General features: G+C 46.3%; 1 protein-coding gene across 4 annotated transcripts in view; it reads right to left on the bottom strand.

Moving 5' to 3' along the window:
• Positions 1–26,487, bottom strand: part of abca3b (ATP-binding cassette, sub-family A (ABC1), member 3b) — a 238,092-nt gene that overhangs the window by 59,041 nt on the left and 152,564 nt on the right. For all 4 annotated transcript variants that reach the window (XM_072481322.1, XM_072481324.1, XM_072481325.1 and 1 more), the window contains exons 17-24: positions 18,190–18,288; positions 17,539–17,728; positions 16,825–17,131; positions 13,279–13,555; positions 9,973–10,177; positions 8,945–9,164; positions 4,640–4,798; positions 3,276–3,448 (exon numbers count right to left, since the gene is read on the bottom strand). In XM_072481322.1, the coding sequence (XP_072337423.1) occupies positions 3,276–3,448; positions 4,640–4,798; positions 8,945–9,164; positions 9,973–10,177; positions 13,279–13,555; positions 16,825–17,131; positions 17,539–17,728; positions 18,190–18,288 (1,630 nt within the window). The remainder of the gene's footprint in view (positions 1–3,275; positions 3,449–4,639; positions 4,799–8,944; positions 9,165–9,972; positions 10,178–13,278; positions 13,556–16,824; positions 17,132–17,538; positions 17,729–18,189; positions 18,289–26,487) is intronic.

Here is a 26,487-nt window from a genome sequence, read left to right as displayed (position 1 = left end):
TATGCGTTAGTTGTGTAATCACTTAGCTGTCTATTTCTTGCTACTTATGCGATTTGGCACATAGGTAGTCCTGTGTTGTAGCTTTACCAGGTTGACACCTCGTCAGTGTTCCTGATGTTGCTCCTGGCATGCTCTCCTGCACTCTTCATTGAACCAGGGTTGATCCCCTGGCTTGGTGGTAATGGTAGAGTGGGGGATAAGCCAGGCCATGAGGTTGCAGATTGTAGTTGAATACAATTCTGCTGCTGATGGCCCACAGCGCCTCATGGATGCCCAGTCTTGAGTTGCTAGATCTGTTAAGTCTATCCCATTTAGCACAGTGATGGTGCCACAACACGTTGGAGAGTATCCTCAATGTGGAGATGGGACTTTGTCTCCACAAGGACTGTGCGGTGGTCACTTCTATCGATACTATCATGGACAGATGCATCTGCAGCAGGCAGATTGATGAGGATGAGGTGAAGTTTGTTTTTTCCTCTTGATGGTTCTCTCACCATCTGCTTCAGTTCCAGTCTTGAAGGTATGTCCTTTAGGACCCGACCAGCTCGGTCTGTGGGTACTGCCGAGCCACTCTTGGTGATAGACATTGAAGTGTCCCACCCAGAGCATATTCTGCACCCTTGCACCCTCAGTGCTTCCTTCAAGTGATGTTCAACATGGAGGAGTACATGGTAATCAGCAGGAGGTTTCCTTGCCCATGTTTAACCTGAAGCCATGAGACTTCTTCATGTGGTCCAGAGTCGATGTTGAGGACTCCCAGGGCAACTCCCTCCCGACTGTGTACCACTGTACCACCATCTCTGCTGGGTGTGTCCTGCCGGGAAGCAGCTGAAGATGGTCGGGCCTCGGACACTACCCTGGAATGATGATAGTGGCAGGACATACCCAGGAATGATGATAGTGGTGTCAGGGACATTGTCTGTAAGGTATGATTCTGTGAGTATGACTACGTCCTGCTGTTGCTTAACTAGTCTGTGAGACAACTCTCCCAACTTTGACACAAGCCCCCGGATGTTAGTAAGGAGGACCTTGTGCAGGATTGGCAGGGCTGGGTTTGCCGTTGTTGTTTTTGGTGCCCGTTTTGATGCCGGGTGGTCCGTACGGTTTCATTCCTTTTTTGTGTTTTCGTAGCGGTTGAATACAATTGAGAGGCTTACTAGACCATTGCAGAGGGCATTTAAGAGTCAACCATATTGCTGTGGGTCTGGAGTCACATGTAGGCCAGACCAGGTAAGGACAGCAGATTTCCTTCCCTAAAGGACATTAGTGAACCAGATGGGTTTTTACAACTATCGACAATGGTTTCATGGTCATCATTAGACTTTTAATTCCAGATATTTTTTATTGAGTTTAAACTCCATCACCTGCAGTGGTGGGATTCGAACCAGAGTCTCCAGCTCATTATCCTGAGTCTCTGGAATACTAGTCCAGCGACAATACCACAATGCCACCACCATAGCGGGTCCTCCCATCACTACCTAGGCATTCCACTCCTCAGGGTCCCCCTCTTCTGAGGTCAGACACATTTGCGGAATGCATCCCTCCCCTATCCCCACTCCTCTGGATCCTCCTGCAGCTCCTCCATCGCCCTGGTAACCCTTCCACTTGGCCCTCCTGTCCTCTGAGACCCCATGTAGTTGCCACCCCACCCCTAGATCCTCCCTTGACTTCTAATCCCACCTTCCCCTGTTCTCACTTCCTTTGGATCACCCCCCCTCGCCTGGTATCTTCCTCAAGGTACTCTCCCGCTCCTTCCTAAGTCCCGCTCTCAGATTCCCTCCCTTCTCCTGGGGCCTCCATGCCTGCCTGGGACAAATATAAACTCTCATTATGTTGAGGTAAAGATGCAAGTTTGATTTATGGATTGCAAAGGGGGAACATTCAATTACATTATCCTTTGATATTCAATGGAATTATCATCGCTGAATCCACCACTATCAACATCCTGGGGGTTATCATTGACCAGAAACTGAATTGGACTAGCCATATAAATACTATGGTGATAAGAGCAGGTCAGAGGCTGAGAATCCTGCGACAAGTAACTCACTGTCTGACTCCCCAAAGCCTACCCACCATCAAAAGGCACAAGTCAGGAGTGCGATGGCATACTCTCCACTTGCCTGGATAAATGCAGCTCCAACAACACTCAAGAAGCTCAACACCATTGAGGACAAAGCAGCCCGCTTGATTGGCACCCTTCCACAAATATTCACTGCCTCCACCACTGATGAACTGTGGCATCCATGCGTACTATCTACAAGATGCACTGCAGGAACTCACCAAGACTCCAAACCTACAACTGCTACCATGTAGAAGGATAAGGGCAGAAGACACATGGAAACACCATCACCTGGAAGTTCCCCTCCAAGCCACTTGCCATCTGAATTGGAAAGATATCGCCATTCTTTTGCTGTCGTTGGGTGAAGATCCTGGAACTCCCTCCCTAACAGCACTATGGATGTATCTATACTACATGGACTGCAACAGTTCAGGAAAGTAGCTCATCATCACTTTCTAAAGCGCAATTAGGGATCGGCGATAATTGCTAGCCTACCCAGTGACCCTCACATCTCATGAATGAATTTTAAAAATTGATAGTCCTGGACGAAATTGGAAAATGTAACTGAGATAATCCATTCCATTTGCTCCAACCTATTCACTCAATGCCTGGAGTGAGGCGACTCTGTGCTCTGGAGATTCTCAAAGCTCCCTGTTATTCTATATAGAAACCTCCCACACCCCTCAATAGCTCACTCCCGGGTATCTGTATTCCATATATATATATGTATATAAAAAAACACCAGCTCTGAACTCAATTAGATCCCAGCCTGTAACTCACTCCCAGGTATCTGTTATTTATAGAAATTCCTTAAACCTCTCGAGTAGATACTGACTTGTATGTCACTACTGGGTATCTATTATTGTATAACTAAACCATCCCAAAACCCTCCATTAGGTTTCAGCCTGTAACTCATTCCTGGGTATCTGTTATTTTATATATAGCCACCACCCCACCAAACCCCTTGATTAGATTACAGCCCGTAACTCATTTGTCTATTTGTTCTTGCAATGATACTCTGATTAACTTCAAACCTGCAGTCCAGTAATAGAGAAAGCTGGCAGCAAGTGGCCTGATAACGTTCGCTGAGAATAAGTTTTCTCATCTTCACTTGACAACAATGTCAATAATCGGAATCGCTTTGTGCAATATCAAAGACATTTCTTTTCAGCCTCATTTGTCTAATTAACTAACTATTCTATCTCTTTGAACTCACCGTTTTCTTTCTCCAGATGATATAATGGAAAAAATTGGATAACATTTTGAAGATACTGAACTCAATAAGGAAGAGAAGAGTCAGGAATACCAAGCCCTGGACTGCCAGGGCAACAATGAAACGGCCAACTCCAGGAGATTCCCAGGAAAAGTAATTAGTCTGGTAGGTGATGTCTGCAAATGATCAATGATGTACAAGGCATTATTTACAATATTGTGAGAAGAGCTTCATTAGAGAATTAATCAAATTTTAACATTTTAAAAAATCTCCTATTTTTTTCCAATTTCCTGTCTCCAGGCCACACTGGCCACCCAATAACAATAGTCGGTAACAGGTAATCTCCAAACTCCTGGGGAATGCAGTAGGCAGATTCCGGACTATCTCCCATTCCGCTGTCAAAAGAAGCAACACAAGGAAAAAGGCCTCATGTAATGAGTGGTTAGGATCTGGAATGCAGTGCTTGAGAGTGTGGTGGAGGCAGATTCAATCATGGCTTCAAAATAAACTTGGGATCATTATCTGAAAATGAAAATATTGCAGGCTAAGGGGAAAAGGTAGGGAAGTGGACTGGATGCATTGCTCTTACAGACAGCCTGTACAGACATCATGAGCCAAATGGCCTCTTTCTGGGCTGCAACAATTCTATGATTCTATTAGGAATGATGGACAGGGCCATGCAATAAGTTGCACATATATCCTATTTCCTTCAAACCTTTAATATGATAAATCACTATAGAATTACAAATTTATTTTTGAAAACAATAATCAAATCCCAGGCCTCTCCCACCTTTGTTGGTGGTTAGTCTTTCACTACATTTGGGTTTCATGTAATACTTTGTATTTATCTACAGTGAAACCTGTCATTGCTGTCCAATACAAATTATCAAGTGGCTACACATTGCTAAGGTGCTATTGATTTGGTGAAACACCTTCCTCCATTATGGTAAATGTACTTCATACTTGGATATTTACAACAGCATTTATTTCCTACCTTATTGAAATGGTGGCAAAATACTCAATGATCAATTTTATCAACGAACGCACAGAAAGGTTAAAGTTCCTATGCAGACGCTATGTGGATATGAATACTGTAATCACTGATTAATGGCAGAGTCCAATATTCATTGCTTATTTACTGATCAATCAGCTTACATTTGACTGGGGAGCTATTATATTGGACAACACTGGATTAGCATTAGTGGGAAACAGACCCACTTCTCTTTGCTGTTTTTGCCCCATTATTCACGTTATCTGACTACATGGTGTATCGTCAAAAGCAGGATATCATCCCTCCTCCTGCCAGCTCCTTCTTGGTTCATACATGATGTGTGTAGAAATGGTTTGAGACTGTGGGACATACTCACTGAATGCCTCACACAGATATTCGGCAAGGGGGCTGGTGGTGCACACTGCAATCAATTGGTAGTTCTGGTAAAAGTCATTCAGGGCTTGTCCCAGGCAGTAATTGGGTAAGATGAGAAACACTCCATCCAGAATATTTGCTAGATCCCTCAGACCAAGCTCTGTGGGGAGAAACCATTAAACATAATGAAACTGAACTCAGTACATTTATCAACTTCAGTCCCCCATTCCCACTCTTCCAAAAACAGGATTGGCAAGGTAGTCTCAAAAACTGGTGGCCACCACTGGGTGAACAAAGAACAAAGAAAATTACAGTAAGAAGTCTTACAACACCAGGTTAAAGTCCAACAGGTTTGTTTCGATGTCACTAGCTTTCGGAGCGCTGCTCCTTCCTCAGGTGAATGAAGAGGTATGTTCCAGAAACACATATATAGACAAATTCAGAGATGCCAAACAATGCTTGGAATGCCACCATTAGCAGGTGATTAAATCTTTACAGATCCAGAGATGGGGCGACCCCAGGTTAAAGAGGTGTGAATTGCAGCAAGTCAGGACAGTTGGTAGGATTTCGCAGGCCAGATGGTGGGGGATGAATGTAATGCAACATGAATCCCAGGTCCCGGTTGAGGCCGCACTCATGTGTGCGGAACTTGGCTATGAGTTTCTGCTCGGCGATTCTGCGTTGTTGCGCGTCCTGAAGGCCGCCTTGGAGAACGCTTACCCGGAGATCAGAGGCTGAATGCCCTTGACTGCTGAAGTGTTCCCCGACTGGAGCAGTCAAGGGCATTCAGCCTCTGATCTCCGGGTAAGCGTTCTCCAAGGCGGCCTTCAGGACGCGCGACAACGCAGAATCGCCGAGCAGAAACTTATAGCCAAGTTCCGCACACATGAGTGCGGCCTCAACCGGGACCTGGGATTCATGTCGCATTACATTCATCCCCCACCATCTGGCCTGCGAAATCCTACCAACTGTCCTGGCTTGATGCAATTCACACCTCTTTAACCTGGGGTCGCCCCATCTCTGGATCTGTAAAGATTTAATCACCTGCTAATGGTCGCATTCCTAGCATTGTTTGGCATCTTTGAATTTGTCTATATATGTGTTTCTGGAACATACCTCTTCATTCACCTGAGGAAGGAGCAGCGCTCCGAAAGCTAGTGACATCGAAACAAACCTGTTGGACTTTAACCTGGTGTTGTAAGACTTCTTACTGTGCTCACCCCAGTCCAACGCCAGCATCTCCACATCAAAGAAAATTACAGCACAGGAACAGGCCCTTCGACCCTCCAAGCCTGCACCAACCATGCTGCCAGTCTGAATTAAAACCTCTTACCCTTCCGGGGACCAAATCCCTCTATTCCCATCTTATTCATGTATTTGTCAAGACGCCCCTTAAAAGTCACTATCGTATCATAGAACATAGAACAATACAGCGCAGTACAGGCCCTTCGGCCCACGATGTTGCACCGAAACAAAAGCCATCTAACCTACACTATGCCATTATCATCCAGATGCTTATCCAATAAACTTTTAAATGCCCTCAATGTTGGCGAGTTCACTACTGTAGCAGGTAGGGCATTCCACGGCCTCACTACTCTTTGCGTAAAGAACCTACCTCTGACCTCTGTCCTATATCTATTACCCCTCAGTTTAAAGTTATGTCCCCTCGTGCCAGCCATATCCATCCGCGGGAAAAGGCTCTCACTGTCCACCCTATCCAACCCCCTGATCATTTTGTATGCCTCTATTAAGTCTCCTCTTAACCTTCTTCTCTCCAACGAAAACAACCTCAAGTCCATCAGCCTTTCCTCATAAGATTTTCCCTCCATACCAGGCAACATCCTGGTAAATCTCCTCTGCACCCGCTCCAAAGCCTCCACGTCCTTCCTATAATGCGGTGACCAGAACTGTACGCAATACTCCAAATGCGGCCGTACCAGAGTTCTGTACAGCTGCAACATGACCTCCCGACTCCGGAACTCAATCCCTCTACCAATAAAGGCCAACACTCCATTGGCCTTCTTCACAACCCTATCAACCTGGGTGGCAACTTTCAGGGATCTATGTACATGGACACCTAGATCCCTCTGCTCATCCACACTTTCAAGAACTTTACCATTAGCCAAATATTCCGCATTCCTGTTATTCCTTCCAAAGTGAATCACCTCACACTTCTCTACATTAAACTCCATTTGCCACCTCTCAGCCCAGCTCTGCAGCTTATCTATATCCCTCTGTAACCTGCTACATCCTTCCACACTATCGACAACACCACCGACTTTAGTATCGTCTGCAAATTTACTCACCCACCCTTCTGCGCCTTCCTCTAGGTCATTGATAAAAATGACAAACAGCAACGGCCCCAGAACAGATCCTTGTGGTACTCCACTTGTGACTGTACTCCATTCTGAACATTTCCCATCAACCACCACCCTCTGTCTTCTTTCAGCTAGCCAATTTCTGATCCACATCTCTAAATCACCCTCAATCCCCAGCCTCCGTATTTTTTGCAATAGCCTACCGTGGGGAACCTTATCAAACGCTTTGCTGAAATCCATATACACCACATCAACTGCTCTACCCTCGTCTACCTGTTCAGTCACCTTCTCAAAGAACTCAATAAGGTTTGTGAGGCATGACCTACCCTTCACAAAGCCATGCTGACTATCCCTAATCATATTATTCCTGCTTCCACTACCTCCCCCGGCAGCGTGTTCCAGGCTCCCACCACCCTATGTGTAAAAAAACTTGCCTCGTACATCTCCTTTAAACCATGCCCCTTGCACCTTAAACCTATGCCCCCTAGTAATTGACTCTTCCACCCTGGGGAAAAGCTTCTGACTATCCACTCTGTCCTTGCCCCTCATAATCTTGTAGATTTCTATCAGGTCGCCCTCAACCTCTGTTGTTTCAGTGAGAACAAACAAAGTTTCTCATCCTTTCCTCATAGCTAATGCTCTCCCTACCAAGCAACATCCTGGTATATCTTTTCTGTATCCTTCTGGTAGTGTGGCGACAAGAATTGAACACTATGTTCCAAGTGCGGCCTAACTCAGGTTCTATAAATTTGCAACATGACTTGCCAATTTTTAAACTCAATGCCCCGGCTGATGAAGGCAATATGTCGTATGCCTTCTTTAAAAAATATATAAATTTAGAGTACCCAATTCATTTTTTCCAATTAAGGAGCAATTTAGCATGTTCAATCCACCTACCTTGCACATCTTTGGGTTGTGCGGGTGAAACCCACACAAACACGGGGAGAATGTGCAAACTCCACACGGACAGTGACCCAGAGCCGGGATCGAACCTGGGACCTCGGCGCCGTGAGACTGCAGTGCCACCACTGCACCACCGTGCTGCCCTTGCCTTCTTGACTACCTTCTCCATCTGCGTTCCCACTTTCAGTGACATGTGCACCTGTACCCCTGTACACCCAGATCCCTCTGCCTATCAATACTTTTAAGCGTTCTGCCATTTACTGTATATTTCCCATCTGTATTAGACCGTCCAAAATGCGTTACCTCACATTTGTCTGGATTAAACTCCATCTGCCACCTCTCCGCCCAAGTCTCCAAGCGAACTATATCCTGCTATATCCTCTGATGGTCCTCATCGCTATCCACAATTCCACCAACCTTTGTGTCAAATGCAAACTTACTCATTAAACCAGTTACATTTTCCTCCAAATCATTTATATATATTACAAACAGCACAGGTCCCAGCGCTGATCCCTGAGGAAATCCTCCATTCAGAAACACACCCTTCCACTGCTATCCTCTGTCTTCTCTGACCGAGACAGTTCTGTAACCTTCTCTGATCCCGTGCGACTTCACCTTCTGTACCAGTCTGCCATGAGGGACCTTGTCAAAGGCCTTACCATGTGGACAACATCTACTGCCCTACCCTCATTAATCATCCTCATCATTTCCTTGAAAAACTCGATCAAATTAGTGAGACACGACCTCCCCTTCACAAAACCATGGTGCCTTTCGCTAATATGTCCACTCGTTTCCAAGTGGGAGTAAATCCTGTCTCGAAGACTCCTCTCCAATAATTTCCCTACCACTGATGTAAAGGCTCACCAGCCTGTAATTATCTGAATTATCCTTGCTACCCTCCAGTGACAGCCATGATGCAGAGCTTGGCAACAGCAATGCAACACAACATTAATGCAGTACATTGTGGAAAATCTCTCCCTGTTGAATTGCAAATTCAGGCAACAAGATTCTATGATGTCTTGAAGCAGTAGAATGGAATTTTCTGCCCCTAAACTCCTGTTTCTGAGACTCTTACTTATGAATACCTGGAATGTTCATGATGGTGACGGCCAAGAAGGTGGCAGTGCCAGTCAGGATGTTGATTATGGTGCTCCTGGTGTAAGCTGTGGCAATCATAGAAAATAAGTAGTGGAAGAGGTACATGACGGGGATAATAGACCAGCCATAAAGGAGCAGAAGAATTAACACATCTCCAAGGTGTTGCTGCACAGTGAAAGGTTGCAGCTCAAAGATCTGGAATATCAGCTGCAAACAAATCACAAAGAGGTTATTTGTTTCTTATCTCCTCATATTATTTTTAGACATCTATGCAGCTGGGGTCAGGTCGTGTTTTTTTACTTCAAGCTCTAGTTTCACAGTGACAGTCAGATGTACCCAAACAGACCAGACAATAAAGCTCTACAGTGTCAGAACCACAAGTTCTGCAGTGGATTTGGGCCACATCAGGATTGGTTACAACTGCTGGGCAAAGGCAGAATATGCTTCAACAAAATAATTATAGGCTCTGAACACACTCACAATGATGTGCAGTTGTACAGGACTTCACTGTACAGAAACATTCCCAGAGATGCAAAGACAATGGAATCTGAGCCAAAGTAGGTATATCATTAAAGTGAACAAACACTAGCATTTCAAGAAGCTATTATTATAAATTCTGTCCCCGTATCTACTCCATGGGGTTGTCTCTGAATTCAAATCGGCAGAAGATCGGCTTAGTTAGGACCTTGTGCAGAGAGTTCCCATTTGAAAGCACTGGAGGAGTGGGGCAGAGAAACGACAAGAACTGGACTGTTACTGGACCCCCAAGCTTCAGAAACAACTCTATCAGGACATAACACGAGTACTCAGGATGCGTTTATAATAAACTCCCCCATCCACTTCCTCCACAACCGCCCTCCGCACAATTATCCAGAGACAGACGCTGTCTGAAAAGGTGTCCAGTAATCACACTCGATACAGGATATGTCCACTAACTGTGATCAGTTTGAAAGATGGTGAGATTCCTGTTCTATTCCTCACAAGGAATGCGGCAGCTCAGGAACTGGTTTCTTACCAGGATTGCAACACATGGGACAAAGTAGTTAATCAGATCCCAGAGGAGAGCAGACATCCAGAAGTTGATGATATGAAGGCCACTGATGAGCTGAATGTGCTTGGATTTTATGGTTCTCTCAGACACCAACAACAGGGTGAAGGTGCTGGCCAGAAATGCCATGCCGTACATCAAATTGAAGGCCAAAGCAAACCCTGTCCGATTTCTGTAAGCCATTAAAAAGAAATCAGTCAACTGGTGCACAAACAAGTATCTACCTATCATCCTAACTCCACCATGATCAGCATGTCACCATGTTTACTAGCTCCAGCATCTCCTAATTAACTTGAATTTTGAAAGAAGTGGTATTCTCAGCTCCATTAAACACAGCGAGTTGAGTGATCACCAGGCATTCTCACTCGGGAACAACCTTCAGTTTTGGTAGAGTGCACAGGAACACCATTAAATATCCAATATGGTTGATTAGGATGAGCTAGGCCTAATTGCATATTATGAATGGGACTAGTGTTCTTCCTTTAAAGGAAGGGGTTTCACCATCAGAAATGAAGCCAAATCTCTCATCCTGATTCTTCCCTGAATAGCTTCTAGTTTCATTCTTGAAGGGCTGTATGGTCTCCTCCTGCTCCTATTTTCTATTCCCAACCAAGGAAGATGGCAACATATTAACAGCCTGTAGGGAATGGAGCATCAGCTCCAACTTACCACAGACACAGTGCTAAACTGTAGGTGCCTTGGCATAGTGCTAGAATGGTCAGTGCCCAGTATGTATACATTCACAGCAGCCAACCCACCACAATGTTCTTATGTCCTGACTATCAGTTACAGTGCAACTTACAGGTTGTTTTCATGTTCTTATCTAAAGTCCAAGTAAATAACTGGTGCTACACATCAGGGAACCTGCCCACACAAGAGAAATGAGCATGCGAACCCAGGTATACAATTGCAGAAACTTCAGTTGCCTGTTCTGTGGGGCAGGGATGGATGGAGTGTTAGCCATGAAGCACAAGGCATTGATTTAAGGCCCACTGACTGAGGGACTGCCTCCATCCTCACCTAGCCTGCTGCTGCTCGTTAACTGACTGCATGATATTTCCTAATATAAAGCAGCAGAGTGAAGCGGGTGAAAGGTGACATGGGATCAGCAATATATTCTCAGAGCAAGACTTGATAAAACTAACATACATACATGACAGGTTAAGTGAGGGGAAGTGTGAGGTTATTGACTTTGGTAGGAAGAATAGAAACAAAATCTCTTTAATGCTGATGTTCAGTGTTGGTGTTCAGTGTAATGTGGATTAATAAATCAGAACAAGTTAGCATACAGGTACAGTGAGTAACTAGGAAAGCAAAGTCTGTTGGCCTTTATTGCAAGAGGATTGGAAAACCGAAAGAGGAGCTCTCGTTAAAGGGTGTAGGTTGATCTTGGATTAGGATAAGTGGTTGGCACAACATTGTGGGCTGAAGGGCCTGCACTACTGTACTGTTCTATGTTACAATTCGACAGGACTTTGGTGAGACCATGTCATGTTACAGGTTTGGTCTCTGTACTCAGAGGTTTGCAACCAAGGTTCACTAGACTGATTTGTGAGATGAGGAGAGATTATGTAGATTGGGCCTATATTCTCGGGGGTTTGGGTGAATGAGAAGTGATCTCACTGAAATGCAAGAGGTTTTGAGAGGCTGGTTCCCCTGACAGAAGAGCACAGAATATTCTCAAGATGAGGGGACAGCCAAACAGGGTCCCAGGTTCGATGCCGGCTTGGGTCACTGTCTGTGCGGAGTCTGCACGTTCTCCCTGTGTCTGCGTGGGTTTCCTCCAGGTGCTCCGGTTTCATCCCACAAGGCCTGAATGACGTGCTTGTTAGGTGAATTGGACATTCTGAATTGTCTCTCAGTGTATCCGAACAGGTGCCGGAGTGTGGCAACTCGGGGATTTTCACAGTAACTTCATTGCAGTGTTAATGTAAGCCTACTTGTGACACTAATAAAAATGATTAATATTACCATAAATGGACTGGGATGAGGACTTTTTTCATTCATAGAGTTATGAATCTTTGGAGTGGTGAATGTTCAGGTGCATAATGGTGGAAGCTGTGCCTCAATGAGAATCAGTCAGACACTGGAACAACACAATATTCATTGATTGGCTGATTACTCCTTTTCTGGGCCAGGGCACCTCTGGCTGACTCAGCATAGATCAGGGGCTCAAATCCGGAATATGGCTGGCCAGATTGGTTGAGTACGTCACCACATGAATAGTGTACCTCACTCCCAATTATCAGGTGAACTAGTTCTAGCGGAAGGTTTCTTTTTTTTAACGCATTTTATTCAAGCTTGTATCAAAGTAGGTTACAGCAAATAAACACCCCGGGAAACATTCTTCCCAACAATCAACTATACAGTTTGTACAAATTTTTCTTTTTTCTCCTTTTTCAATCCCCCCCCAACCTCCCCATCACCCACCTCCACACCCCCCTGTGATGAACAGCTCCTCAAACACGGTCACAAACTTCCCCAAATTTTCTCAAACTCCCCTGCTGAGCCCCTTAACTCATACTTTATCTTCTCTAACCGCAGGAAGTCATACAGGTCACCCAACTATGCTGCTACCCCCGATGGCGATGCAGACCGCCACTCCAGCAAAATTCGGCGCCGTGCAATCAGAGAGGCGAAGGCCAAGACATCAGCCTTCCTCTTCTCCATGAGCTCCGGCTTCTCTGAAACCCCAAATATCGCAACCAAAGGGGCCAGGTCCGCTCCCTCCTCCACTATCCTGGCTAAGACCGCGAACACTCCCGCCCAGAATCTTCCCAATTTTTCACAACCCCGAAACATGTGCGCATGATTCGCTGGCCCCCGCCCACACTTCTCACACTCATCTGCTACCCCCTGAAAGAACCCACTCATTCTCGCCCGAGTTATATGCACCCTGTGCACCACCTTAAACTGTATCAGTCTCATCCTGGCACAAGAGGAGATCCCGTTTACCCTTCGCAGTGCCTCACTCCATACTCCTCAACTGATCTCCATTCCCAGCTCCGTTTCTCATTTCTCCTTGATCTTCACCACCTGCTCGCCTCCCTGCTCTCCCAGCCACTTATATATATCCCCAATTCTTCCCTCCCCTGCAGTAGCTGCTCCAGCAGGGTGTATCCCAGCAATCTAGGGAACCCTTTCCAGACCTTTAATGCAAAGTCCCTAACCTGTAGATACCTGAACTCACTACCCCTCGACAGCTCTACATTCTCCCTTAGCTCCTCCAGACTGGCGAACCCTTCCTCTAGCAGAAGGTTAATGCTAACTTACTCATGCAGTTGGTCTATTGCTTGCTCTGTAATGTTGCGCGGCTGTGGGTAGTTGGTGGTACTGATTGAAGCTGCTGGCCCCACCAGCATTTTGAATAAGGCATTGTTCACTAACATCAGAGAGGTAGCAGAAGTATGGTAGCCCAGGTTATTGAACAAAACCCGTATCCTGGTTCCAGATGTTAGTGAGCTATGGAAATCAGCAGCTATTACACATTGTTCATGAAAGGATGGTCCTTTCTTAACTGAAGAATTCAATAGATAATTAATAATATCATCTGGAGGAAAAAGGTAAAAAAAATCTGTCAGATATCTCACAATAAATGCAACTTAGCAAATCAACAGTGCCCCACACCGAGAGTGTGACCAACCGTAACTCGTGCACTGCAATCAAAGGCACAAGGGATATTAACGCAACTCATTGAAATTCATCCTTTTAATGCATTAACAACTTAATTTTTTTGGAGAAAAATTCCCCAAGTTGCCTCGAATGTTTGGGTTACACTTGGGCAGGAGAGAGGTTGTATTACAGACCTGCCTATTGGAGATCTTGTGCAAGATTGCCTATTGGAGAAGATCTTGTGCAAGAATGCCGATTGGAGAAGATCTTGTGCAGGAGGACTGCCTATGGATATTTTGTGCAAGAGGAATGCCTACTGAAAGAAATTTTGTGCAAAAGGATTGTTATTGAAGGAGATTTTGTTCAAGAAACCTGTCTATTGGAGGAGATTACGTGTGACTGCCATTCGATGAAGATCTTGTGTAAGAAGACTATCTACTGGAATTGTAGGTATTTAATTTCTCCCAACCCTGGCCAAATGTTCCCTCAGGATTTAGTCTCATCAACAGCCTCTTGCAAGCTACCAAGCATTAACAACTTGGGCAAAAACTCTGTCATAGCTTATGTAACATCACATCCCACTCATTCCACCTCTTCCTATATTTGTCCCGGAGAAGTGGTCAGGCATACCACTAGTCCCGCCTCTTCCGGTAATGTCTCTGGGAAAAGGAGCAGGCACAAGAATTATCTGCCCCACATCTCATAAAATTCTAAATAGGCTCAAAAATCAGGGTAGAAAGCAAACAGTGGATTGCACTCCAAATCGCATAGGCCAGAGATGTAGAGGAAAGGATTGCAAAGGTGATTCTGGATAGGAGCGAAAGCAACAGGGTAGTTGTTATGGGGGACTTTAACTTCCCAAATATTGACTGGAAACGCTATAGTTAGAGTACTTTAGATGGGTCCGTTTTTGTCCAATGTGTGCAGGAGGGTTTCCTGACACAGTATGTCAATAGGCCAACCAGAGGCGAGGCCATATTGGATTTGGTACTGGGTAATGAACCAGGACAGGTGTTAGATTTGGAGGTAGGTGAGCACTTTGGTGACAGTGACCACAATTCGATTATGTTTACTTTAGTGATGCAAAAGGATAGGTATATACCGCAGGGCAAGAGTTATAACTGGGGGAAAGGCAATTATGATGCGATGAGGCAAGACTTAGGATGCATTGGATGGAGAGGAAAACTGCAGGGGATGGGCACAATGGAAATGTGGCGCTTGTTCAAGGAACAGCTACTGCGTGTCCTTGATAAGTATGTACCTATCAGGCAGGGAGGAAGTGGTCGCGCAAGGGAACCGTGGTTTACTAAAGCAGTCGAAACACTTGTCAAGAGGAAGAAGGAGGCTTATGTAAAGATAAGACATGAAGGTTCAGTTAGGGCGCTCGAGAGTTACAAGTTAGCTAGGAAGGGCCTAAAGAGAGAGCTAAGAAGAGCCAGGAGGGGACATGAGAAGTCTTTGGCAGGTAGGATCAAGGATAACCCTAAAGCTTTCTATAGACATGTCAGGAATAAACAAATGACTAAGGTAAGAGTAGGGCCAGTCAAAGACAGTAGTGGGAAGTTGTACTTGGAGTCCGAGGAGATAGGAGAGGTGCTAAATGAATATTTTTCGTCAGTATTCACACAGGAAAAAGACAATGTTGTCGAGGAGAATACTGAGATTCAGGCTACTAGACTAGAAGGGCTTGAGGTTTATAAGGAGGAGGTGTTAGCAGTTCTGGAAAGTGTGAAAATAGATAAGTCCCCTGGGCCAGATGGGATTTATCCTGGGATTCTCTGGGAAGCTAGGGAGGAGATTGCTGAGCCTTTGGCTATGATTTTTAAGTCATCTTTGTCTACAGGAATAGTGCCAGAAGACTGGAGGATAGCAAATGTTGTCCCCTTGTTCAAGAAGGGGAGTAGAGACAACCCCGGTAGCTTGGCTAGCTGGAAGAAGACAAAGGATGGTAGTTGATGGGAAATGTTCAGACTGGAGTCCAGTTACTAGTGGTGTACCACAAGGATCTGTTTTGGGGCCACTGCTGTTTGTAATTTTTATAAACGATCTGGAGGAGGACGTAGAAGGATGGGTGAGTAAATTTGCAGATGACACTAAAGTTGGTGGAATTGTGGACAGTGCGGAAGGAAGTTACAAGTTACAGAGGGACATAGATAAGCTGCAGCGCTGGGCTGAGTGGTGGCAAATGGAGTTTAATGCAGAAAAGTGTGAGTTGATTCATTTTGGAAGAAATAACAGGACGAGAGAGTACTTGGCTAATGGTAAGATTCTTGGTAGTGTGGATGAGCAGAGAGATCTCGGTGTCCATGTACATAGATCCCTGAAAGTTGCCACCCAGGTTGAGAGGGTTGTTAAGAAGGCATGAGGTGTGTTAGCTTTTATTGGTCGAGGGATTGAGTTTCGGAGCCATGATGTCATGTTGCAACTGTACAAAACTCTGGTGCGGCCGCATTTGGAGTATTGCATGCAATTCTGGTCGCTGCATTATAGGAAGGATGTGGAAGCATTGGAAAGGGTGCCGAGGAGATATACCAGATGTTGCCTGGTATGGAGGGAAAATCTTATGAGGAAAGGCTGAGGGACTTGAGGCTGTTTCCGTTAGAGAGAAGAAGATTAAGAGGTGACTTAATTGAGGCATACAAGATGATCAGAGGATTGGATAGGGTGGACAGTGAGAGCCTTCTTCCTCGGATGGTGATGTCTAGCACGAGGGGACATAGCTTTAAGTTGAGGGGAGATAGATATAAGACAGATGTCAGAGGTAGGTTCTTTACTCAGAGAGTAGTAAGGACGTGGAATGCCCTGCCTGCAACAGTAGTGGACTCGCCAACACTAAGGGCATTCAAATGGTCATTGGATAGACATATGGACAATAAGGGAATAGTGTAGATGGGCTTTAGAGTGGTTTCACAGGTCGGCGCAACATTGAGGGCCGAAGGGCCTGTACTGCGCTGTAATGTTCTATGTTCTATGTTCACTGCCTCACCAAGGCTGAGGAATTGTGCAGCTCTCACATGCAGTCATTGGAATCAGAGTCACAGAGTTTGCTCTCCTGTCAAGAATGAGTTCTTTACTGTGGTGGTCTTGTAAAAGTCGTTATTTATGACTTATATTTTCAAAACTAAAGAAATTAAGGTTTTTGTAAAAACGATGAGAAGGCTGTGAATATGAAGATTCAAGTGTAAAGTTAGTTGCAAGGTTCCTCACCCTCGGTCTGCCTTGGGATGCCAAGCTGTTTTTGCAGCACATCTCTGTAGGTCTGGGCCAACTCTTTAGGCAGGATGTTGGCGTTAAATCTCACTGCATAAGGAACAATAGTAGGTCCATACTTTTCCAAAGTCAGATTTAGCGGAGGTGAATCCTGGGGTCCTGGAAATGTCTTGGCGACAATCAATGCAAAAGAGGCAAAAATCAGCGGGACCATAAACTGGGCTGTAAACACCTTCCAGTTCCGCCAGCTGTACGTTGCTCGCTTCATGAACATGCTGTAGAACTGCTGCAAATACAGGATGACCTATACAAAAGGGAGAGATTTCAAGGCTTTTTACAGAGCATGAGGATGCAACACAATAAGAAACATCAGCACCCCATTCCATTTAAGGGCCACAGAGACACCAATGACCCTCTGAGAGAGAAAATGTCTTCTCATTTCTGTCTTAAATGGGAGACCCCTTAATTTTAAAATTGTGTCCCTTAGGTTCTAGTCTCTCTCAGAAGCGAAAACACCCTTTCAGCATCCACCTTGCCCAGTTCCCTTAGGATCTTATATGTTTCAATCCCAGGCATAAATTGAGTAAACCTTCTCCAAACTGCTTTTAAGGCATTTATATCCTTTTTTATATTAGTAGACCAAAATCCTTTTGATTCTGAAATATGTCTGCCCATTTAACTCTAAGAAAGGCTTGCAGATAATGAGCTTACCCCAGTGTTCAGTTTGACAGAAGAATATTCAATGGGATGATAGTCACCATCATCTGTAAAGTCCATCAGGTCATTTAGGCTGGTTTTCTCCCCAATTGACCAGTCGCTAGTCCTGCGTTCGTGCTGGTATTGGATTGCTGGCAAATTGATAGCCTGTAGGTCAATGCTGGAGTCCACCAGCTTCCCCACCCTGCAAAGGTTCAAAGGCATCAAATGACAATTGATGTTTTTTTTAAATTTAGAGTACCCAATTATTTTTTTCCAATTATGAGGCAAGTTAGCGTGGCCAATTCACCTGCCCTGCACATCTTTTTGGGTTGTGGGGATGAGACCCACGCAGACATGGGGAGAATGTGCAAACTCCGCATGGACAGTGACCCGGGGCCGGAGTCGGCTGCAGTTACACATTCTTGACAATGGTGGCACTTCATTTGCTTTTTTTCCATCATTCATTAAGGTAGCACATGTTATAAACCGGAGAGCTCCCTTCCAGAGCCAGCTGCTGGTTGGCATGAGAAAGCACACGGTTACCTTCTTCCTCCCCAATCCCATCAGCTATGTGCTCCCATAAAATGTGTCCATTGAAAGAGAACTGGAGGAGATACCAAAACCAGCACAGTACAACTGGAAACTGCCAGGCCTCACACTCACCTCAAAAACACCTCCTCCATTGTAGTGACCGAAGCTCCATAACTGGCTATTCCCAGCACATTCTTCTTCTTTTCCAGTTCTGTGAAAAGGGTTTCAAATCTGCAGACAGGAAAGGTGTAAATATGAAGAATCATCAGCACTTCCAGGGCAAGCCTCTGATTAAATTGTTGCTGTGGGGGACGTACAGCTGTGCATGAATAAGATCAATCCTACCATTGCACCAATCAAATAAACTTTTGTCACTCCGTGATTGTCATGTGCATAACATGCATCTTTTTAAAACACACAAAAGGGTTTGTTTTACTCTTACACTCGCTATTCTCTCACAGGGAATGGCACGCTCACTCGTTCACTGGGAGCAACACGAACATACAAAGTCGGAGCAAGAGTAGGCCATTTGGCCCTTCACGTCTGCTCTGCCATGCAATAAGATCATGGCTGAATTGATTGTGGCCTCAACTCCTAACCCTGATATCCTTTGACTTGACTATCGATCTCTGCCTAAAATTATTCAATGATCCTGCCTCCACCACTCTGGAGAAGACGTTCCAAAGATTCATGACCCTCTGAGAGAGAAAATGTCTTCTCATTTCTGTATTAAATGGGAGACCCCTTAATTTTGAAATTGTGTCCCTTAGGTTCTAGTCTCTCTCAGAAGCAGAAACATCCTTTCAACATCCACCTTGCCCAGTTCCCTTAGGATCTTATATGTTTCAATCCCAGGCATCAATTGAGTAAACTTTCTCCAAACTGCCTTTAAGGCATTTATATCCTTTCTTAAATTAGGAGACCAAAACTGTACACAGTACTCTAGATGTGAGGCACAATCTACTGCCCATGCCTTGCCTGAATGGGGGCACCACGCGGCCGGTAGATGCCGGGAGGGGTCTCCCCCGGGCTTCCCGATGGCTGGTACACCTTGCGAGATCGAATCTGATCTCGCGAGGTGACGCGATCAGGATCCCGCCCACAATGGGCAGGACGCAGTCTCGCACGCTGAAGTGGGTTTAAGAACTTAACTGTGCTGACACCGATCTAACTGGCTCCTGGCATCTACCAACCTTCCCAGGGAAACCCCAACTGGACGCCATGCAGTACTGGTTCGCACAAATGGGGACCAAGCAGAATGGCACCCGGGGGTGCTAATGGTGGAGCTGGCGAGAAGCGGCACTCTACAGCAATGGTGTGAGGTTCGGCATGGTTTACCCGGCGAAGTAGAGGGTGACCTACAACTCGAAGGACTTCTACTTTGAGACGGTGGAGAGGCAGAGGGGTTCGTGAAAGCTGAAGGACTGGGGTTAAAATGAGAAATGGGACAGGGGTCTGGATTTGGACTGAGGGAAGGGAGGGGCGTGAAATGTATACAGTTTCATTTCTTGTTGGCGGTTTAAGGATATTAAGTTGCTTGTATGAAGGATGGGAATGATTGGGAGTTGGGGTTTCTTTTTTGTGGGTTGGTCGGTGGGGAAGGGTAGTGTGCCCTGTGATATGGGGATACATTGGGCAAGTGATTAGCGAAATTGTGAAGTGATGGTATTTTTCTGGGGTGCGGTATTTTGCACTGGGTTTGTTTATTTGATGGTTGTGTTTTTTAGGGACTGGGCATGGGCCTCCACACTAGCAAGTGAAGGTTGGCTAGTGAACGGGAATGTGGTGGAGGGAGGGGCCGGGGCCATTGGAGCCTGGCCAAACATGTTTTGATGAGTCTGGTAAGTGTGAAACGCCGTCGGATGGGATTGCTACTGGGAGAGGTATTTTCAAGAGGAAGTGGATGGGGGGGGGGGTGCGAGTTCGATGACAACAAAGGGATGGGGCAGGCCAAGCCCAGTGGGCAGGGCCGGGAGTTACAACAATGGCAGATAGGAGGAGTGTTGGGGTGGGGATTGACAGACCCCTGGTCAGAATAGTAACGAGGAATGTGAGGGGATTTGGGGGACCGGTGAAGAGGTTGAGGGTGTTTGCGCACTCAAAGAGCCTAAAGGCCGATGTGGCGATGCTGTAGGAGATGCCCGAGGGTGAAGGACCAGGTGAGGCTCAGGAAGGGTTGGGTGAGTCAGGTGTTCCACTCTTAGTTCGACAGTAGGGTTCGGGAGGTAGTGGTGTTTGTGGGCAAGAGGGTGAGGTTTCAGATGGGAAGGTGGTAGTGGACCAGTGGGGTAGGTATTTGATTGTGACGGGGGCATTAGAGGGGACGTTAGTGGCACTGGTGAGTGTATACGGCTCCAACTGGGACGATGCAGGGTTTATGAATAGGGTGCTGGGTGCCATTCCAGAGTTGGATACACACAAGCTAATAGTAGGAGAGGATTGTAATATAATAGAATAGATAATAGAACATTACAGTACAGTACAGGCCCTTCGGCCCTCGATGTTGCGGCGACCTGTGAAACCAATCTAAAGCCCATCTACACTATTCCATTATCATCTATATGTTTATTCAATGTTGGCGAGTCCACTACGGTTGCAGGCAGGGCATTCCGCGCCCCTACTACTCTCTGAATAAAGAACCTACCTCTGACATCTGTCCAATATCTATCTCCCCTCAATTTAAAGCTATGTCCCCAAGTGCTAGCCATCACCATCCGAGGAAAAAGGCTCTCACTGTCCACCCTATCTAATTCTCTGATCATCTTGTATGCCTCTATTAAGTCACCTCTTAACCTTCTTCTCTCTAATGAAAACAGCCTCAAGTCCCTCAGCCTTTCCTCATAAGATCTTCCCTCCATACCAGGCACATCCTGGTAAATCTCCTCTGCACCCTTTCCAATGCTCCACATCCTTCCTATAATGCGGCGACCAGAACTGCACGCAATACTCCAAATGCGGCCGCACCAGAGTTTTGTACAGCGCAACATGACCTCATGGCTCCGAAACTCAATTCCTCTACCAATAAAAGCTAACACACCGTACATCTTGTTAACAACCCTATCAACCTGGGTGGCAACTTTCAGGGATCTATGTACATGGACACCGAGATCTCTCTGCTCATCCACACTACCAAGAATCTTACCATTAGCCCAGTACTCTGTATTCCTGTTACTCCTTCCAAAATGAATCAGCTCACACTTTGCTGCATTAAACTCCATTTGCCACTTCTCAGCCCAGCTCTGCAGCTTATCTATGTCCCTCTGTAACCTGAAACATCCTTCCACACTGTCCACAACTCCACCGACTTTAGTGTAATCCGCAAATTTACTCACACATCCCTCTACGCCCTCCTCCAGGTCATTTATAAAAATAACAAACAGCAATGGCCCCAAAACAGATCCTTGTGGTACACCACTAGTAACTGAACTCCAGGCTGAACATTTCCCATCAACCACCACCCTCTGTCTTCTTACAGCTAGCCAATTTCTGATCCAAACCGCTAAATCACCCTCAATCCCCTGCCTCCGTATTTTCTGCAATAGCCTACCGTGGGGAACCTTATCAAACGCTTTACTGAAATCCATATACACCACATTAACTGCTTTACCCTCGTCCACCTGTTTGGTCACCTTCTCAAAGAACCAAAAAGGTTTGTGAGGCACGGCCTACCCTTCACAAAACCGTGTTGACTATCCATAATCAAATTATTCCTTTCTAGATGATTATAAATCCTGTCTCCTATAATCCTTTTGAAGACTTTGCCCACAACAGAAGTAAGGCTCACTGGTCTATAGTTACCGGGATTGTCTCTACTCCCCTTCTTGAACAAGGGACAACATTTGCTCTCCTCCAGTCTTCTTGCACTATTCCTGTAGACAATGACGACATAAAGATCAAAGCCAAAGACTCTGCAATCTCCTCCCTAGCTTCCCAGAGAATCCTAGGATAAATCCCATCCGGCCCAGGGGACTTATCTATTTTCACACTTTCCAGAATTGCTAACACCTCCTCCTTATGAACCTCAATCCCGTCTAATCTAGTAGCCTGTATCTCAGTATTCTCCTCGATAGTAGCCCGGCGCAGAATATTGCTAATGTGGAAAGAAGCCAAGCCCCCGGGGGTGGAGACCTGGATAAATGATATGGCGGGGTTCATAAAGTTAGAGCGGATTAAGTTCGTCCTAAGGGGGTCGGCTCAAGGGTTTACTAGGCGGTGGCAACCGTTCGTCGAATATCTTGCGGAAAGATAGATAGGGGAGAACAAAGAAGGCAGCAGCAGCGGCCCAGGACTTGGGGGGGGGGGGGGGGGGGAGGGATGGGGGGGGATGGGGGGGGGGTGTGTGTGGCCTGAGACAAGGCAGTTGCCAATTAGGGCTAGTTTTTATTTTTTGTTATTTAATATTTATTTATTTGTTGTTGTTTTTGTTTAAATTTTAAAAAGGTCATTATTATCTGTATTGTTACAATGTTGTGTAAAGGATGCACAATGTACTGTGTTGGTTGACCAAAAATTTTCAATAAAATATTACTTTTAAAAAAAAGTATTCTCCTCGACAGCATTGTCTTTTTCCTGTGTGAATACTGACGAAAAATATTCATTTAGCGCTCCTATCTCCTCGGACTCCATGTACAACTTCCCACTACTGTCCTTGACTGGCTCTACTCATTCTTTTATTCCTGAAATACCTATAGAAAGCTTTAGGGTTATCCTTGATCCTACCTGCCAAGGACTTCTCATGTCCCCTCCTGGCTCTTCTTAGCTCTCTCTTTAGGTCCTTTCTGGCTAACTTGTAACTCTCAAGCGCCCTAACTGAACCTTCACGTCTCATCTTTACATAAGCCTCCTTCCTCCTCTTGACAAGTGATTCAACTACTTTAGTAAACCACGGTTCCCTCGCTCGACCACTTCCTCCCTGCCTGACAGGTACATACTTAACAAGGACATGCAGTAGCTGTTCCTTGAACAAGCTCCACATTTCAATTGTGCCCATCCCCTGCAGTTTCCTTCCCCATCCTATGCATCCTCAGCCTAATCGCATCATAATTGCCTTTCCCCCCAATTATAACTCTTGCCCTGCGGTATATACCTATCCCTTCCATCGCTAAAGTAAATGTAATCGAATTGTGGTCACTATCACCAAAGTGCTCACCTACCTCCAAATCTAACACCTGGCCTGGTTCATTACCCAGTACCAAATCCAATGTGGCCTCGCCTCTTGTTGGCCGATCTACATACAGTGTCAGGAAACCCTCCTGTACACATTGGACAAAAACTGACCCATCTAAAGTACTCGAACTATAGCGTTTCCAGTCAATATTTGGAAAGTTAAAGTCCCCCATAACAACTACCCTGTTACTTTCGCTCCTATCCAGAATCATCATTGCAATCCTTTCCTCTACATCTCTGGAACTTTTTGGAGGCCTATAGAAAACTCCCAACAGGGTGACCTCTCCTTTCCTATTTCTGTTTCTAACCTCAGCCCATACTACCTCAGTAGAGGAGTCCTCATCAAACGTCCTTTCTGCCACCATAATACTGTCCTTGACTAACAATGCCACACCCCCCACTCTTTTACCACCTTCCCTGAGCTTACTGAAACATCTAAACCCCGGAACCTGCAACAGCCATTCCTGTCCCTGCTCTATCCAAGTCTCTGAAATGGCCACAACATCGAAGTCCCAGGTACCAACCCATGCTGCAAGTTTACCCACCTTATTCCGGATGCTCCTTGCGTTGAAGTAGACACACTTCAAACCACCTTCCTGCCTGCCAGTACACTCCTGCGACCTTGAAACCTTACTCATGACCTCACTACTCTCAACCTCCTGTACACTGAAGCTACAATTCAAGTTCCCATCCCCCTGCTGAATTAGTTAAACCCTCCCGAAGAGCATTAACAAATTCCCCCCCCCCCAGAATATTGGTACCCCTCTGGTTCAGGAGTAGACCATCCCATTTGTAGAGGTCCCACCTACCCCAGAATGAGCCCCAATTATCCAGGTATCTGAATCCCTCCCTCCTGCACCATCCCTGTAGCCACGTGTTCAACTGTTCTCTCTCCCTATTCCTCGTCTTGCTAAATTGTGGCACGGGTAACAACCCGGAGATAATAACTCTATTTGTTCTAGCTCTCAGATTCCACCCTAGCTCCCTGAATACCTACCTTACATCTCCATCCCTTTTCCTACCTATGTCGTTGGTGCCTATGTGGACCACGACTTGGGGCTGCTCCCCCTCCCCCTTAAGGATCCCGAAAACAAGATCCGAGACATCACGGACTCTGGCACCTGGAAGGCAACACACCAACCGCGAGTCTCTCTCATTCCCACAGAATCTCCTATCTGTCCCCCTAACTATGGAGTCCCCAATGACTAATGCTCTACTCCTCTCCCCCCTTCCCTTCTGAGCAACAGGGACAGACTCTGTGCCAGAGATCTGTACCCCATGGCTTACTCCGGTAAGTCCCCCCCACCAGTATCCAAAGCGGTATACTTGTTACTAAGGGGAACGACCACAGGGGATCCCTGTACTGACTGCTTCCTTCCAGCCCCTCACCGTCACCCATCTATCGTCATTCTTCGGAGTAACTACATCCCTGAAGCTCTGCATCCTGAATGATCCGAAGTTCATCCAGCTCCAGCTCCAGTTCCCTAATGCGGTTTTTGAGGAGCTGGAGATGGGTGCACTTCCCACAGGTGAAATCAGCAGGGACACAGACAGTGTCCCTCACCTCAAACATTCTACAGGAGGAACATTGCACTGCCTTCCCTGCCATCGCCACTAGATAACTTGCGGATAAAACACGAAAAAGAAAGAACGAAAGAAAGAGCTTACCTGATATTCACTCAACCCCTTAGGTTAGGTTATATGGTGCAAGAGCCAAGAATGGACAAGTTGCAGCCGCGCTCACTTGCTCAGTCGGGGGGGGGGGGGGGGGGGGGGGGGGCGCAAAGGTGTTGCCTGGGCTCATGAGACAGATAGGAGGAATGCACCTATGGGGGTTTCGGCATCTGAAGGAGTTGGCGTATTCATTTTTTTCCCTGATACACAAAGTGTATTCCAGGATAGACAATTTTGTAGTAGGGAAGGCGTTAATGACTGGAGTCAAGGGATCGGAGTACTCTGCAATAGAAATCTCAGATCATGCGCCACATTGGGTGGATGTAGTCTTGGAGAGGGGGATGGCCCAGAGGTGGGGTTGTTGGGGGACTGAGGTTTCTGCGATAAGATTGGGAAGGTGATTGAGGAGTATGTGGGATTTAATTGTACAGGAGAAGTGTCGCAGGCATTAGTGTGGGAGGCCCTGAAGGCAGTAGTAAGGGGACAGGTGATCTCGTTTAAGGCTAAGTTGGACATGGAGGAGAGGGAGGAGCGCCAAAAGTTGAGAGAAGAGTTGTTGGAGGTGGACAGGAGGTACACAGGAGTTGGCGATCTGACTCTTCTAGACATAGGCAAGGAGCTTCAGGCAAAATTTGACCGGTTGTCTAAGGGCCAACTGAGGCAGGCGAGGGGAGCAGTTTATGAATATGGGGAGAAGATGGGGTGTATGTTGGTTGGTCAGCTCCGGAGGGAGGCGGCGGCAAGGGGCATAGTCCAGGTGCGGGATAGGACAGGGAAATATTGAAAAACACTGGTATAAATCCATATCCTTATTAAATGCGAATGCCAAGATATTGGCGAAGGTGCTGGCGACAAGGTTGGAGGGGTGCCAATGATGGGCAGGCAGCTGTTCTCGAATGTTAGAAGGTTGTTAAATGTGATCATGACTGAGGTAAAGGAAATGGAGGTGGTGGCGCTAGATGCGGAGAAAGCATTCGACCGGGTAGATAAGGGATATTTGATGGTGGTCCTAGAGTGATTTGGGATTGGGCTGAGATTTACGGCGCGGGGACGGCTGCTCTATAGGGAACCTATGGCGAGTGTTCGCATGAACAACCTGAGTTTGGGGTACTTTGCTCTGCACCAGGGTACTAGGCGGGGATGTCCTATGTCCCCCCCCTGCTGATTGCATTAGCGAAAGAGCCACTGGCCATCGCTCGAAGGAGTTCAGGATTGTGGAAGGGGATAGTGAGAGGGGGGATGGAACATAGGGTATCCTTGTACTCGGACGATTTACTGCTGATTATCTCAGAGCCGGGTACATCGGTGGGGAATATAATGGGGCTGCTTCAAAGATTAGGGTCGTTCTCGGGGTATAAATTAAATCTAGAGAAGAGTGAGCATTTTATGGTGTCCCAGGGAGGCAACCAACTTTAGGTATGTAGGGGTGCCGATGGCGCGTGACTCCGGGGACTCAGTAGGTATAATTTTTCAAGTTTGGTGGAGAGGGTGAAGGCCGACTTGGCATGTGGGGGGGGGGGGGGGTAGCAATGGTTCAGAAGGTGGTGCTGCAGAGAGGGCGACAGGCGGGGGGGGGTGCTGGGCTCCCAA

Source organism: Scyliorhinus torazame, chromosome 17 (assembly GCF_047496885.1).
Source record: "Scyliorhinus torazame isolate Kashiwa2021f chromosome 17, sScyTor2.1, whole genome shotgun sequence".
In the NCBI taxonomy this organism is placed as follows: Eukaryota; Metazoa; Chordata; class Chondrichthyes; order Carcharhiniformes; family Scyliorhinidae; genus Scyliorhinus; species Scyliorhinus torazame.
Note: the sequence above shows the minus strand (reverse complement) of the source record. Positions and strands in the feature narration are given on the sequence as shown.